Source organism: Leuciscus leuciscus (genome assembly GCF_965113295.1).
Source record: "Leuciscus leuciscus genome assembly, chromosome: 1".
NCBI classification, from domain to species: Eukaryota; Metazoa; Chordata; class Actinopteri; order Cypriniformes; family Leuciscidae; genus Leuciscus; species Leuciscus leuciscus.
Genome location: NC_138725.1, coordinates 27,802,966 through 27,815,761, shown reverse-complemented (window position 1 = coordinate 27,815,761; position 12,796 = coordinate 27,802,966). Strand labels below are relative to the sequence as shown.

The 12,796-nt window shown below is 37.4% G+C and overlaps 2 protein-coding genes across 2 annotated transcripts; one reads left to right on the top strand and one right to left on the bottom strand.

Annotated features, from left to right (window-relative positions):
• The first annotated feature begins 769 nt into the window (after nucleotides 1-769).
• On the top strand, nucleotides 770-6,928 carry kdelr3 (KDEL endoplasmic reticulum protein retention receptor 3). The gene is made up of 6 exons (XM_082174770.1): nucleotides 770-890; nucleotides 1,024-1,167; nucleotides 1,533-1,633; nucleotides 3,961-4,119; nucleotides 5,209-5,461; nucleotides 6,313-6,928. The coding sequence occupies exons 2-6, from the start codon at nucleotides 1,077-1,079 to the stop codon at nucleotides 6,354-6,356; spliced, it is 648 nt and encodes a 215-aa protein (XP_082030896.1). The 5' UTR covers nucleotides 770-890; nucleotides 1,024-1,076; the 3' UTR covers nucleotides 6,357-6,928.
• Nucleotides 6,630-12,743, bottom strand: LOC309501980 (GTPase IMAP family member 7). Its single transcript, XM_082174283.1, has 3 exons — nucleotides 12,381-12,743; nucleotides 10,867-11,367; nucleotides 6,630-10,310 (listed from the first exon to the last, which is right to left on the bottom strand). The coding sequence occupies exons 1-3, from the start codon at nucleotides 12,409-12,411 to the stop codon at nucleotides 9,904-9,906; spliced, it is 939 nt and encodes a 312-aa protein (XP_082030409.1). The 5' UTR covers nucleotides 12,412-12,743; the 3' UTR covers nucleotides 6,630-9,903.
• Between the last annotated feature and the right edge of the window lie 53 nt (nucleotides 12,744-12,796).

Here is a 12,796-nt window from a genome sequence, read left to right as displayed (position 1 = left end):
TTTACTGAATTGTACTTTATTTTGCACTATTGCTATTTTGCATACTCAGATTGAGCTATGTTATTTTACTTTAAATCACACATTTTGCATTAACACATTGCATGCAGGTGAACTGCAAATGCTTGTCCATGCAAATATACAATCTCAGAGAGAGAGAGAGAGAGAGAGAGAGAGAGAGAGAGAGAGAGAGAGAGAGAGAGAGAGAGAGAGAGAGAGAGAGAGAGATTTATAGACTGTGATTTGAATGTAGCCAAAGCATCAGATCTGTGTGGTCTGTTTCACAGCTGAACTTCCAGTGTTTTCCATCTGAAATCACAGAATCACACGCTAAAATAAACCTACAATGACCTTCATAATAACGAGCATCTGTACAAACAAACAAGAGATATCTGAACAAATCTGATGTGGTTTAAATACTGATAAGCCAAAACATGATATCAAAGAAACACACACACATAATGTATATATGTTTAAAGTCAGAATGAACTGGTTCAGGCTCTTAACATTGAGGAAGGAACCTGCGGTTAGTATAAATCACTCTAAAACACAATTTGTTTTACATAATTATGGCTATATTTATCAAAGCTCAAATGTTGAATCTGGACACAGTGAAATCTATGCTACCTTTTCACGTGAATGTAGTGATGCTGGGAACTCTCCATAAAATAAAAAAATTCCAGCAGATCTCAATCTCTGAATAATAATTTAGTGACTGTGAGTGAGCGCGCAAACAGCTTCACTCACGCGCTTCCTCTTTAAATGCGCGCGCCGCAGGCGGTGTGACGCGCGGATCGTGAACGCGCGCGGTGAGGAAACCCGGATCCTGGTCAGCCACGTCACCGATCAGGGGCGCGAGCGCACAGACCAGCGCAGAACCTCAGAGACCTACAGTAAATCATCACTGATTCTATTATACCTGATATATTAACTAGAGATTGATACTAACAGCCGGAGACCGTGTGGATATGAGGCGCGCGCGCTGAGCAGCACATTGAAAAAGAGTTTGTATTATTATTTGTGCAGGACGAACATCTGGTCTGAAAGCAGCTGCAAAACTCCATAAATCCAGCGATAAGATGAATATCTTCCGACTGTCTGGAGATCTTTGTCATCTGGTCGCCATCATTATTCTGTTCCTGAAGATATGGAGATCCAAATCATGCGCAGGTAAGTGTTATTATTAATTTGTAACTTTAATTGTGCACATCAGATCATTTAATTGTGACAGAAGAACGTGAATGTGGAGAAGAACCGGAGTGGATCTTATTTCAAATGTATTTGCACGCGAAAAACGCGTGAAACTCTTTAAACGCACGCATGACGCATAACGCAAGTGTTGTAAATGATGTTACGCGTTTGTCAACGCAAGGTTTGTGTTGTGTTTACGTGGCAGCGGATTGCAGTGTGTCTATCAGGATGTTCAGGGGTTCTTCGGGTTCCTTGGGGTTCTTCAGGTTCCTTGAGGAACTCCAGACCCTGTTTTGCCTTTGTGTGTGTTGTTGTGTTCTGAAGTGTGTTGTTGTGTGTTTCAGGTATTTCTGGGAAGTCTCAGCTGCTGTTCGCGCTGGTCTTCACCACCAGATATCTGGACCTGTTCACTGCCTTCATCTCCATCTACAACACCGTCATGAAGGTCAACATAATCATAATCATGATATAAATAGTATAAATTATGAGTTATAATAAAAGTATAAATTATGATATACTAAGTCAGAATTATGATATAAAAAGGATACATTATGAGATAGTCATAGTTATGATATAAAAATGTTTAAATTATGAGATAGTAAAAATTATAATAAAATGATAAATTATGATATATTAAGTCATAATTATGATATAGAAAAGTATAAATGATTATATACTGTCATAATTATAATATAAAAAGTATAAATTGAGATAAAAGTCGTATAAAAAGTATAAATTATGAGAAAGTAATAATTATGATATAAAAAGTATAAATTGAGATAAAAAGTATAAATTATGAGATACGTCATAATTATGATATAAAAAGTATAAAATATTAGATCCAGTCATAATTATGATATGAAAAGTATAAATTATGAAATACTAAGTCATAATTATGATATAAAAAGTATACATTGAGATAAAAGTCATTATATAAAAATATGAATTATGAGAAACAGTCATAATTATGAAATAAAAAGTATAAAATATTAGACCCAGTCCTAATTATGATATAAAAAGTATAAATTATGAAATACTAAGTCATAATTATGATATAAAAAGTATAAATTGAGATAAAAGTCATTATATAAAAATATGAATTATGAGAAACAAAGTCATAATTATGAAATAAAAGTATAAATTATGAGATATTAAGTCATAATTATGATATAAAAAGTATACATTATGAGATACAATGTCATAATTATGATATAAAAAGTATAAATTATGATATACTAAGTCATAATTATGATATAAAAAGTATAAATTGAGATAAAAGTCATTATATAAAAATATGAATTATGAGAAACAAAGTCATAATTATGAAATAAAAAGTATAAATTATGAGATATTAAGTCATAATTATAATATAAAAAGGTATAAATTATTAGATCCAGTCATAATTATAATAAATTGAGATAAAAGTCATTATATAAAAAGTATAAATTATGAGATACCAAGTCATACTTATGATGTAAAAAGTATAAATTGAGATAAAAAGTCATTATATAAAAAGTATAAATTATGAGATAGTCATAATTATGCTATAAAAAGTATACATTATGAGCTACAAAGTCATAATTAATTATGATATAAAGTATTAATTATGAGCTACAAAGTCATAATTATGATAATAAAAGTATAAATTATGATATATTAAGTCATAAATATGATATAAAAAAGTATAAATTATGATATACTGTAATAATTATATAACAAAAAGTAAAAATTATGAGATACTAAGTCATAATTATGATAATACAAGTATAAATTATGATATATTATAATATATATTATAATATATTATAATATAATTATGATATAAAAGGTATAAATGATGATATAAGTTAAATTGGTAAAACAAAATCTAAATGTGACTATTACATAAATATAATGAATGAAAATTTGAATAATCCGACTCATTTCTAAATAGAGCCTTACTTTTTTTAAATTGCTGCAGATCTTGTAACAGAGCCCATCATTTCTATTTTAAATTTGAGTTTAAATTCAAATGTTATTCCCCGTGTATGGAAATCAGCTACGATTCTACCTTTGTTAAAAGGTGGTGATCCATCTGAGATGAATAACAATCGTCCGATTTCAAGGTTGTCGGTGATGGCAAAAGTATTTGAATCTTTTGTAAATGATCAAGTAAAATAAAAAAAATATATACTTTCATAATTAAAAGTAAAAAGGTATAAATTGAGATAAAAGTCATTATAAAAAAGTATAAATTATGAGATACAAAGTGATAATTGTGATATAAAAAGTACAAATTATAAGATACAAAGTCATAATTATGATATAAAAAGTGTAAATTGTGAGATACTAAGTCATCATGATATAAAAAGTATAAATTATCATATACTAAGTCATAATGATGATATTAAAAAGTATCAATTATGAGATACAAAGTCATAATTATGATATACAAAGTGTAAATTGTGAGATACTAAGTTATAATTATAATATTAAAAGTATAGTTTATGAGATACTATACTATACTGAATATTACATTCTTAAAAATCATTCTTAAAAAAGAAGTCTCTTCAATTGTTGATGGAAAACAACCAGATTGCAGCAACTGCCATTTTTATTAAAGATATTATGTGTCAAGTTTGTTCTTTTGAACACATGAGATGGAAACGCTGCTTCATTCACAAATGTTTTATGTGATATTTCAATTTTGTACAAAAGTAAAATACCCAAGTTTGGATGGAAAAATAGCCAGTGTAAATTACATCCAGACGTCTCTCTCTCTCTCTCTCTCAGGTGGTGTATCTGGTCTTGGCGTACGCCACCGTCAGCCTCATCTACTCCCGCTTCAGGAACTCGTACGACTCTGAGAGCGACTCGTTCCGCGTGGAGTTCCTGCTGGTGCCGGTGGCCGGTCTGTCCTTCCTGGAGAACTACGCCTTCACTCCACTGGAGGTCAGAGTTCAAACGCTTCAGATATTAAGATCAAACACTAACCACATCTGTCTGTCTTTTTCATTTCACTGTAAACCCAAATAAGTTGGCAAAACTCAATAATTTGAGGTAATCAGTTACAGCAAAATGTTTAAGTAAAGAAATTCAAAGAAACTGGCCGATTTTAATTTTGTACTCATACATTTGAGTTACTCTTAATTTGAAGTTTTTGAGTAACTCATGTATAACTTAAAATATTTAAATTGAGATTACATGATCATTTTTAGTAGTGGAAACTTGGCTAGCTTTAACTAGCTAATTCAGTAAATGCTAACTTGCTAATTGGTAACACAATGTTTTGATAGCATTAGCATCTGTTCTCAAACCAAGCTCATGCTCCACTCGTCACCCAACTTAACAGAAACTCTTCTCAATTAGTCAAGTCAAGTCAAGTTTATTTGTATAGCGCTTTTCACAATACAGATTGTATAAAAGCAGCTTCACAGTATTCAATTTAAATAATACAACAAAGTTTGTTTCAAGAGGAATTTATTGATTGATAAAATTAAATTAAATATCCCCAAAATATTCTTTTTTTATTTTAAATATCCATTTATTTTAATTAGCATAGCAAAACTCTACTGAATATTCCACTCAACATTTATCTTGCACAAAAACATTATATAACACTAATAATTTTAGCATTTACTCTCCCTTTCGAGTGTCATGGTAAAGCATGCTTGGAAATAGAAATCCAGGCCCAGTTTCAGTTACATTTAAGTTTGTCTAAATTGAAAACAATGAACGAATTCAGATTACTTAAAATGTGTCAGTTTTGCGAACTCAAAAGAAAAAGAACTTTTTAAATAATCATAAAAGGTAATTTACTTGAACTAAATTGTTTCATTTAAGTTTAACCTACTCAAACCAGTTCATTAATTTGAGCATTAGGGTTTATCTATCTATCTATCTATCTATCTATCTAATCCATCCATTCATATTTTCCATCCATCCATCCATCGCTCTGTCACTGATTGTCTTTGACCGCTGTGTCGTCATGGACGTGTGTGTGTGTATCATTGACTTTGATGTGTCTGCGTGTGTGTGTAGATCATGTGGACGTTCTCCATCTACCTGGAGTCGGTGGCGATCCTGCCTCAGCTTTTCATGATCACGAAGACGGGCGAGGCGGAGTCCATCACCACACACTACCTGTTCTTCCTGGGTCTGTACCGCTCGCTGTACCTCGCCAACTGGGTGTGGCGCTATCATGTGGAGGGGTTCTTCGACCAGATCGCCGTGGTGTCCGGCGTCGTCCAAACCATCTTCTACTGCGACTTCTTCTATCTCTACTTCACCAGAGGTCAGCAGACGTCACACTCCTGCGGTTTAAAGGGATATTTCACCCCAAAAATTTTATTAGCCCATGATTTACTCACCCTCAAACCCTCCTAGGAGTATCTGACATTCTTCTTTCAGACGAATACAATCAGAGTTATATTAAAAAAATGTCCTGGCTCTTCCAAGCTTGATAATGGCAGTGAATGACTGTATATTTTTTGAAGTCAATCAAAGTGCATATATTCATGATAAAAGTGCTCTAGTCAAGTCAAGTCAAGTCAAGTATATTTGTATAGCGCTTTTCACAATACAGATTGTATCAAAGCAGCTTCACAGTATTAAATTAAAATAATACAACAAGGTTTGTTTCTAGTGGAATTTATTGATTGATAAAATTAAATTAAATATCCCCAAAAATATCCCCACACGGGCTCTACAGGGTTAATAAAAGCCTTCTGAAGCGAAACTATGCGTTTGTGTAAGAAGTTATTGAAGGCAAGTTATTTTAGTCGATTAAGTTTTAAATATGGATATTTATTTTACACAAACGCATCACTTCACTTCAGAAGGTCTTTATTAACCCCCGGAGCAGTGTGGAGCACTTTTATCATGGATGGATGCACTTTGATGGACTTCAAAACAGAAACGGTCATTCACTGTCATTATAAAGCTTGATAGAGCCAGGATTCCGCTTGTATTCGTCTGAAAGGAGAATGTCAGATACACCAAGGATGGCTTCAGGGTGAGTAAATCATGGGCTAATTAACATTTTTGGGTGAACTATCCCTTTTAAAGTTTCACGAAACTATTACTGAACTTTAATACTCATCTTTCTCTCTCTCTCTCTCTCTCTCTCTCTCTCTCTCTCTTCAGTGCTGAGAGGAAGTGGAAAGATGACACTGCCAATGCCAGTGTGAGTTATTGGATCAGGCCCCGCCCCTTCATCAGGCCACACCCACCAGTGACATCATCACCACCCGCCGCTGTAGTTCGTTTGCGTCTGCGGTGTAATCGTGCCTTACAGTGATCAGATCTGCTGGACGAGTCTCGCATTCGATGCCTTAATGTTTCTGTTCATAAATAAAGTCTGTGTGTTTGTGTGTGTGTGTTTGTGTTTTTGTTTATGTATGTAACACTCCACATTCTTAGGTTCCTGGCTTTGTTTCTCGTTCATTCTATTTCTAATAGTCTTGTTTTTTTTCTGTAGTTAATTTGGTAAATGATTTTGTTGTTTATCACCACCTATGCAATGCTCTTGCATTCTGTTAAGGGACGTTTGATTGAGATATTTGTGTGCCAATGTACCAGCGAAGATCATGAATGTTTGTATAAACCACATTTCAGTCGGAGAATGACTTTTATTGGATGTCTGACAATATAATAATGTTTAATGAGCTTATTTGAAGATGGACAGTTTATCTGTCCTCGTTTTTATAAAGTATGTTTTATAAAGCATGTCAATAAAGAGTTTCTCTTTCCGCGGAGAAGACGCTTGTGTTTACGAGAGTGAATGAGCACAAACACACACACACTCGGGTTAGTCTGCGGGTCATGGGTCTTTATTTTCAGTTCATAAAGTCAATCACAATTGTGATGTTTGAACAGACATTATCATTAACGCAGTAATATTACCGGGGTTTTTTTCAACTGCTGACACACATTTTCAAAACTTTGACTCTTTTTTTCCAAAACTTTACACACAAATCCAAGAATTGCACACACAATGACAAATGCCTCACATCTCTTGCAAAATGAAGCACTGCATTCAAAATATCACAAACATCTCAAAAGCAAACATTTGTCTTGCGTTGCAAACACCTTGGATATATCATCTACACACAGTTATTCAAAACCGAAAGCTCTTCTTTCATGAGCTGCTATGTACATTTCTGTGCAAGATTGAAAGTATTTGGCAGAGAGATGTTGAAAAATTCATGGTAAATACGAAAGCAAGATTGAAACCAAACTATTTAATTTTTTTTACTGTAAGCATTTGTGGTTGTGAATACAGTATTGCACAGTTCAAAAAACCTATAACTTGACCTTTGGCCTATTTATAGGCCCATTCTAAAGTCATGATTGGTTGGTGTTCAGTAAAGCAATGAGTGTTTGCACATGTGAGGAGTTAGTATGAGGCTCTGATGAATTACTGTGGCATTTTGATATAGTCTAGCAGGAGAAATAGGTTCCCATGTACCCGTTTGTAATTGTTTTGTAACGTGTTTTTTTAAACTAGGCCAGTTTCAGAGACTGTTGGGTTTCATGGCAGCTGCGTCCAACGTAATAACTTTTGGCCTCCTGTACATGTGACACCTGCAGTGGTAGCTCAGAACCAAGGGGTTTTCTCAGAGAGAAAATCTGCTTCGCATGATCAAGGTCACGCGGTGACGCCTACGTGCCTTAGTCATGTGGAAGTAGCCTTGGTTCCTCACCCGAGGCCCAGTTTTGGGGGCTTCTTTTCATCGCGTAATGCTAACGACAGACGCTTCCTCCACAGGTTGGGAAACTGTCAAGAATTGATCGCCCGATCATGAGTGGTCGCTCGGCACAAGGTCTGTGGCAGGACCATCTACATTCTTGGCACATAAATCGTCTAGAAATGATGGCGGTGTTTCGAGCTCTCAAACACTTCCTCCCAGACCTGAGGGGCTATCATGTGCTTGTCCGCATGGACAACACATCTGTGGTCTCTTACAACAACCATCAGGGGAGTCTGAGGTCACGTCACCTATGCAAACTGGCTCACCAGATCCTCCTATGGGTCAAAGGGAATTTGCTCTCTCTAAAGGCAATTTACATCCCTGGGTTTTTAAATCAGGGCGCAGACATCCTGTCGAGGCAGAGGCCCGGGGAATGGAGACTCCACCCCAAGGTGGTGGAGCTCCTATTAAAAACTTTGATCAAGCAGATTTAGACCTGTTCGCATCTTAAGAGACGACACACTGTCCACTGTGGTTTTCACTCAGTCAGCCAGCTCCTCTGGGGCTCCTCCGCTTTTCCCCTGATCGCTCTGCTCCTGGGAGTTCTGGAGAGAGTTAGCCAGGACGGGGCCCGTCTTCTGTCCGTCTTCGGCCCCGTTTGGTCGGCCCGAGTACGGTTCTCGGACCTCGACGGCTCTCCTCTGGAGATGTGGGAGTGTCCTCAGGAGGGACCTTTTCTCTCAGGCGAGCGGGTTGATCCTTCACCCCCGCCCAGAATTGTGGAAACTTTGGGCTTGGCCTCTGAGGGGGCCCAGCTCATAAGTTCAGGTCTCTCAACTGAGGTTGTTGAGACCATCCTCCACTTCAGAGATCCCTCCACGAGGAAACTCTACGCCTTGAAGTGGATATATTTTTCACTTCCTGGTGCGGAGAGCACCAGCCAGACCCAGTTATCTGCCCAGTGGGTGCAGTGCTGGAGTTCCTGCAGGAGCGTTTCTCCGCAGGTCTATCCCCTTTCACACTAAAGGTGTACATGGCGGCCTTAGCTACTTACCACGTCCCTTTAAGTGGTGTGTCCTTGGGGAGACACCCTCTAGTAATGTTTCCTTTGTGGCACTGTGAGGCGTCAGACCAAGAGACTAGGAGTATGGCTGCTTCTAAATATTCCTCCAATATGTTTGTGATGTGGCGGGATGTTGCCTCGCCGCACACATTAGTGAGGTTTATGACCTTGACCTCAGCTCCACTCCAGGGGTGCAGGTGCTTTCGTCTTAGTGTGTGCAGAGATTTCACACGGACAGGCACTTGTTACTATGGCGTTGTGGGTATAATGATCCCACAGCATCTCGACGCAACTTGAGTTCCCTTGAAAGGGAACGTCTCAGGTTACGACTGTACTCCTGGAAGTTTCCTGGTCGATGACATCACATGACGTTACGTCACGCCATTGGACTGATTTCATACGTGCTTCATGACGCAATCACACAGAAGCGTTCCCACCGCGTCTCGACGCAGCGTCTCGTTCCCTCTTCAGGGAACCAGGGTTACAGTCGTAACCTGAGACGTTTTCACCCCTAGCGCTGACATCACTTCAAGATGGCCGCCAAACGAGCCCCATGTGACATTAGTTAACCTCTGCAACATCAAAAATTCTTAACTAGACACCATTAGGGTCCCAAAAAAACAGGTTACAAAAAAATGCCAAACGGGTACATGGGAGACTATTTCTCCTGCTAGACTAATAGGTTGTGTTTGAAAAAGGAAATCAAGATACTGCCTGTTCGATTTTTGTGTGTTACATAGAAAAGTGTGTGTTTTGCAAAAAGTGTTTTATGAAATTGAAAACTGAGTTGAAGGCTGAGAATTAGTGAATGTTTTTGCAGATTTGGTGTGTGGTTCTAGTGTTTGAGTGTCAGGTTTTTAGGTAAGGTTTTAGTGAGGATTTTGTGTGTAAGCAGTTGAAAAAAACTGTAATGTAATCATGAAGAAACTTTCAGCTCATTTCACCCCAAATCAAAAAATAAATATATATAGTGTGTGTGTGTTAGTGCAGGAGTGTGTTCTTGTGCTTGATCAGTACTTTAGTCCCCTCTCTCACGGCTCCGCCCATCACTTTAGCAGCGGTTGTGATTGACAACGGTGTGGAGGCGATGGCCGCCGCCCTCTGAATAGCTTTGACCTTCTTCCCTTTACCCTTCCCTTTCTCCATCACTCCGGACGCCTCCACCGCTCCACGACCCACAGCGCTGAGCAGCTCGTACCAGAACACACACTCCGCACTCTTCCTCTGCTCCTCCTCCTCTGGTTCCTCTCCCAGAATCCTCTGCTGCGCGTGTCGTACGGCGCTCTCGGCCTGCTGAAGCATGTCTGTGTAATGATCTCCTGCGTTACGCTGAACCAACACATCCATCTTCTGCAGCAGCTCCGTGACCTGCGACCTCTCCTCCTGACCTTTAGTTATATAGCACTTTTCACAACACACTGTTTCAAAGCAGCTTCACAGAAAATCATGATGTTAATATTTTCATGCTGAAGGATAATATAGTTACATTTTGTGACAATGTAAACAATCAAACAGTTGGGATTTGCTGTATAGTATCAGTGTACTGTATCTATGCAGACTTATATATCCAACTTTATAGAACTGAGCGATACTTCTATATGTCCAACTTTTTATAAACAGCTTTGCGATACTTCTATATGTTCAACTTTATAGAGCGGAGTGATACGTCCAACTGTATATAAAGAGCTTTGCAATTTATATATATCCAACTTTATATAGAGTGCTTTGCAATACTTATATAACTTTATATAAAGAGCTGGACCAGTTACATTTTGCAACAATATTAACAATCAATCAGTTGAGATCTGCTATAGTATAATGCTTTACGTGAGTAATAATGTATGCGAAAAAAGTTGGATATATTTATAGTAGGCTAACTGTATAATTCATTATTAGTAAGTAACTAATTAGTTTGTGTCATCAGTTATTTATGTGGTGGAATACCTTTAGTGTTATCAAACACGTGGAAGCCGCCCGCACACTCGCACACAAACTCCCATAATTCTGTGCTCTCCTTCAGGAAGTCCTCGGCGGGTTTCGACCCAAGCGCGTCGCCCCATGTTATCAGAACCACGGTAAACCGGAGCACCTGCGGCCCGAACGCGGCGCGGATCCAGTCGAGAGCGGCGCGGCACTCGCGCGTCACCCGTCCGGCGCGCAGCAGCAGCAGGAACACGTGCGGTCCGGGCGTCGACAGATCCACACACCGGCCCAGCTCCACTCGGACCTCATCAGGGCTCATGCAGGTGTGGAAGAACCCCGGGGTGTCAATCACACGCAGGCTCCGCCCATCCGACACGCCCCCCGCGCGCTGGCAGCGGTGCGTCACGGACACGGGCGAGGCGTCAGTCCAGAACGCGGATCGGCCCAGGATGGTGTTTCCAGCCGAACTCCTGCCTGAACCCGTCCGACCCAACAGAACCATCCGCAGCTCAGAGGGACAGGCTGAGGTCAACACACACGACAATAACCTTCATGATCACCGCAATGTGATATTATATAAGCAAGTGTGGGGTCCGGGGAAAAGTTTGGAGAAAAACAGTGTAAAATAAAATAAAATAAAATAATTAACAGAAATAAATATCTGATTAACATATATATATATATAGGCCTATATATATATATATATATATATATATATAAAAAAAACATTTTAAATGTTTTAAATAAATAAACACATCTGATTAAATATGATTCAAATAAACAAAATTGTGTGTAAAAACATAAAGATATTTGATTAAAATAAATAAACCGTGATTAACCCATTTGTGCCCAAATTTTTCTGAATGGTTTCATGCATAATAGTCGTGTTAAGAGTGTTACATTTTCTGCATTTAATTTCCCCATGTTTTATTTATTTTTTATCCTATTTGAATGTGCGGCTGGGCTTAAATGGGTTAAAATAAATAGCCTAATTCTGATTTAAAAAGTGATTGACTAAAATTAATCAATAAATAATACATTCATACATTTGATCAAAAATGATTCAAATAAACAAAATTGTGTGTAAATACATAAATATATTTGATTAAAATAAATGAAACATGATTCGTAAATACGTTTGATTTAAAACTTGATTGACTATAAATTATTTAAATTATAGTACATTCACACATTTGATTAAATAAATAATAAAATAAGTTAATAAATGAACAAGATTTCATTTTTTTGACATTTAATGACGTTTCTGTCACAAAGATTTTCACACGATTTCCACATTAATAAACTGGATCTTTTAGAGATTAAGAGTTCTCAATCACAATTCCGATTATTAATACTATAAAGCAATGCTGTACGACATTAAAACGACTTTAACTAAAAAAAGTCCGTGTCCCTTTAACCGTCCTGCAGTCAGACATGAATCTAATATGAGTTTAGTTAAACACACGCGATCTATCAGAACCTCGCGGTCATTCTGCATCATTTCACTGAGTTATTCTGGGTTTATTTTCACTCACCAGCAGCTGAAGATTCGCCTGATTCCGCCATATTTCCCACAGACGACAGAGACTGTACTTAAAGAGACAAACACTCACCAGCACCTCAGAACATTACATCAAACATCACGACAATACTGTACCTCAAACCGTCCAAAGCGCGCGCCCGTCATGCGATCTGAATCATCTGGCTTTTATGTATCATCTCTGCTGTTATGCATTTATTATATACACAAAAAAAATGCTTGGTCATTTAACCCAATTTTGAGTCAAATATTTCAATATTTTTGGGTCAATTTTTATTTAAAAATGTAACCCAACAGCAGGGTTTGTCCATATTTGACCCAAAGTTGGGTTAAAACAACCCAGTATTGTTTAGTATACTGTAAGTAGTTTGTGTTTGCTTTTTTTATTATTATTATTTTTTTTTAGTTTGT